Source organism: Myotis davidii, unplaced genomic scaffold, assembly GCF_000327345.1.
Source record: "Myotis davidii unplaced genomic scaffold, ASM32734v1 scaffold72, whole genome shotgun sequence".
In the NCBI taxonomy this organism is placed as follows: Eukaryota; Metazoa; Chordata; class Mammalia; order Chiroptera; family Vespertilionidae; genus Myotis; species Myotis davidii.
The window spans coordinates 5725555-5727753 of record NW_006284618.1 but is presented as its reverse complement, the minus strand read 5'-3'; the positions used below and the strand labels follow the sequence as shown (position 1 = coordinate 5727753).

At 64.0% G+C, this 2199-nt stretch overlaps 1 protein-coding gene across 1 annotated transcript in view; it reads left to right on the top strand.

Annotated features, from left to right (window-relative positions):
• Positions 1-2199, top strand: part of FANK1 (fibronectin type III and ankyrin repeat domains 1) — a 37941-nt gene that overhangs the window by 5868 nt on the left and 29874 nt on the right. The window contains exon 3 of the mRNA XM_015572596.1: positions 41-165. Within this exon, the coding sequence (XP_015428082.1) occupies positions 41-165 (125 nt within the window). The remainder of the gene's footprint in view (positions 1-40; positions 166-2199) is intronic.

The following is a 2199-nucleotide window of genomic DNA, read 5'->3' as shown; positions in this document are numbered from 1 at the left end:
TCACGCACTCAGTGACCCGGTGCCGTGTCTCCTCGTCCAGGGGCTACGCCACCAGGCACGTCGTGGAGGGGCTGCAGCCGCGGACCCTGTACCGCTTCCGCCTGAAGGTCACCAGCCCCGCGGGGGAGTCTGCACACAGCCCGGCGGTCTCCGTGTCCACGGCCAGTGAGTATCGGCCCGGCCCCTCCGCCAAGGCCTGGGCAGGCGGAGCAGTGCCTTCTGCTCGGCCCAGCAGCAGCAGAGACGGTTCCATTTGTTTTCTTTTTCTTTTTAAAAAAGATATTTTATTGATGTTCTAGAGAGGAAAGGAGAAGGATAGAGAGAGAGAAACACCGATGAGAGAGAAACATCACTGATTAGCTGCCTCCTGCAGGCCCCCCACAGGGGACAGAACCTGCCACCCGGGCATGTGCCTGGCCGGGAATGGAACCGGTGGCCTCTGGGTTCCTGGCTGTGTGCTCCCAGCATCGCTGGGGATGTCCGACAGCGTAACCAGCTGGAGCTGGCTCTGTGCCAGCGCCACCCTGGGCACACTGGGCACGAAAGGGCGGGGTCCCCTTTCCCAGGGAACCCGGAGCCGTGGCTGAGCGGCTCTGCGGGGGGAGGGGGACTGCGAGTCAGGAAGGGAGAGCAGCGCTGCTTCCGCCCCCAGAACAGGGAGGGAGGCCTCCCACGCACCCTCCCGGGGCAGACAGGGTGCGAGTGCTCCCCTATGGGTGTGTCAGACACCGCAGGGAAGTGGGCGTCCAGTGCCACTCCTGCCCTGGAATGTGGTGGAGGTCAGACTCAGAAACGCTCTCGCCCGCTCACTGGGAACAGGCGAGTCTTGTTTTCATTATTTTTGGTTTCACAAAGGAAACAATTCTCTTGTGATAAAAGTCATTCAATGTAGTAATTGGTGTGCGTGCATGCGTGTGGCATGTGCATGTGTGTGCTTGCGTGTGCGCTTCCTCCCTGTGGCTCTGAAACGTGCCCTTTAGCCTGGTGCGTGGATGGGTCTGTGTGGACTAGAGGGACCAGGTTCTGCGCGGTCCGGAATCGGCTGCACCGGCTTCGGGTGATGTTGGCCCAGCAGCCGGAACTTCCTTGCCGCGGGCGTAGTGGCGGGATGGTCCCTGGGGTCGCAGCACAGTGATGCCCCCGCCCCGCAGGCCCTCCTGGGAGGTGGGCAAGGCCCCCCCCTCCTGGCTGCTGCTCCCTTAGCTGTTGTTGAGGAGCCCAAAGCCCACCCCCTAAAGAGGCGGCTCATGCTAAATGGGAATAAAAATGTGCACATTATACAAAACCCCGAAACGCTCCTGTGGGCCGGTCATTGGCATTCGGTTTGAAAGCGTTTTAATGAATCACAAAGCACGGACGTGTTTGAATAAAGGACGTGCAGCCTTTTTCCAGGTACCGTGCGGGAGGCGTGCGATTTTCATCAGCTGGCCCTTAAAGGGAAGGAGAAACAGCTGCTGCCTGTTCATCGGCAAATCCCTCTCCCGGGCGCTCATCACTTACTCCGGGCTTTTCATGGGGCCGGAGCTTCCACCAGGCCAGGCGCCCCGCACACTGAGCCCGGGCGGTGACCTCTGCAGCTCAGCGACCCCCTCACAGGAGCGAGGGAGGGCCTCCCGAGGACCACCTGCCCCCCACCCCCCCGTGTGGCCCAGCCGCTAGGGGAGCCCTGGGGACCCCCTCCCACATTGTAATTGCAGCCTCGGGGGGAACATTAGAAAAAGGCAAAGCCTGCCTTTCTTACGTCCCGTGGCTCCCACTGACGGCCATTCCGGGCCAGGCCCACAGGCCTCGAGGGCTGGGCGCGGAGGGAGGAGCGTGTGGCTGGCCCTGAACGGCCTCTCGCCCGGCGTGGGAAGACCTGCTCTGCACACAGGGGCCTTTCTCTCCCGTGTCCCCGTCAAGTGCCCGTGAAGCTGAGCCCACCTGCCCGGGTGGAGGCCTCGGGCTCCCCGTGGCTGGGCCTCCCGTGGCTGGTTTTCCACCAGCTGGCCAGGGGCCGGGGCAGGGGCGCGCGTGGGAACCACACCGGCTTCAGGGCGCCCGGCCCGGCCTCCCGCTCGGCACCAACCCGACTTGTTTCCTGGGCCGAAGCCTTGCGCGCTCAGGGCGGGGTGTGCCCACCGGTGACCCCGGGGAGCGGCTGCCGGGCAGGGGGCGGGCTCCGGGGCTGCGTGCGCCTTCACAGGCCTCAACCGCAAC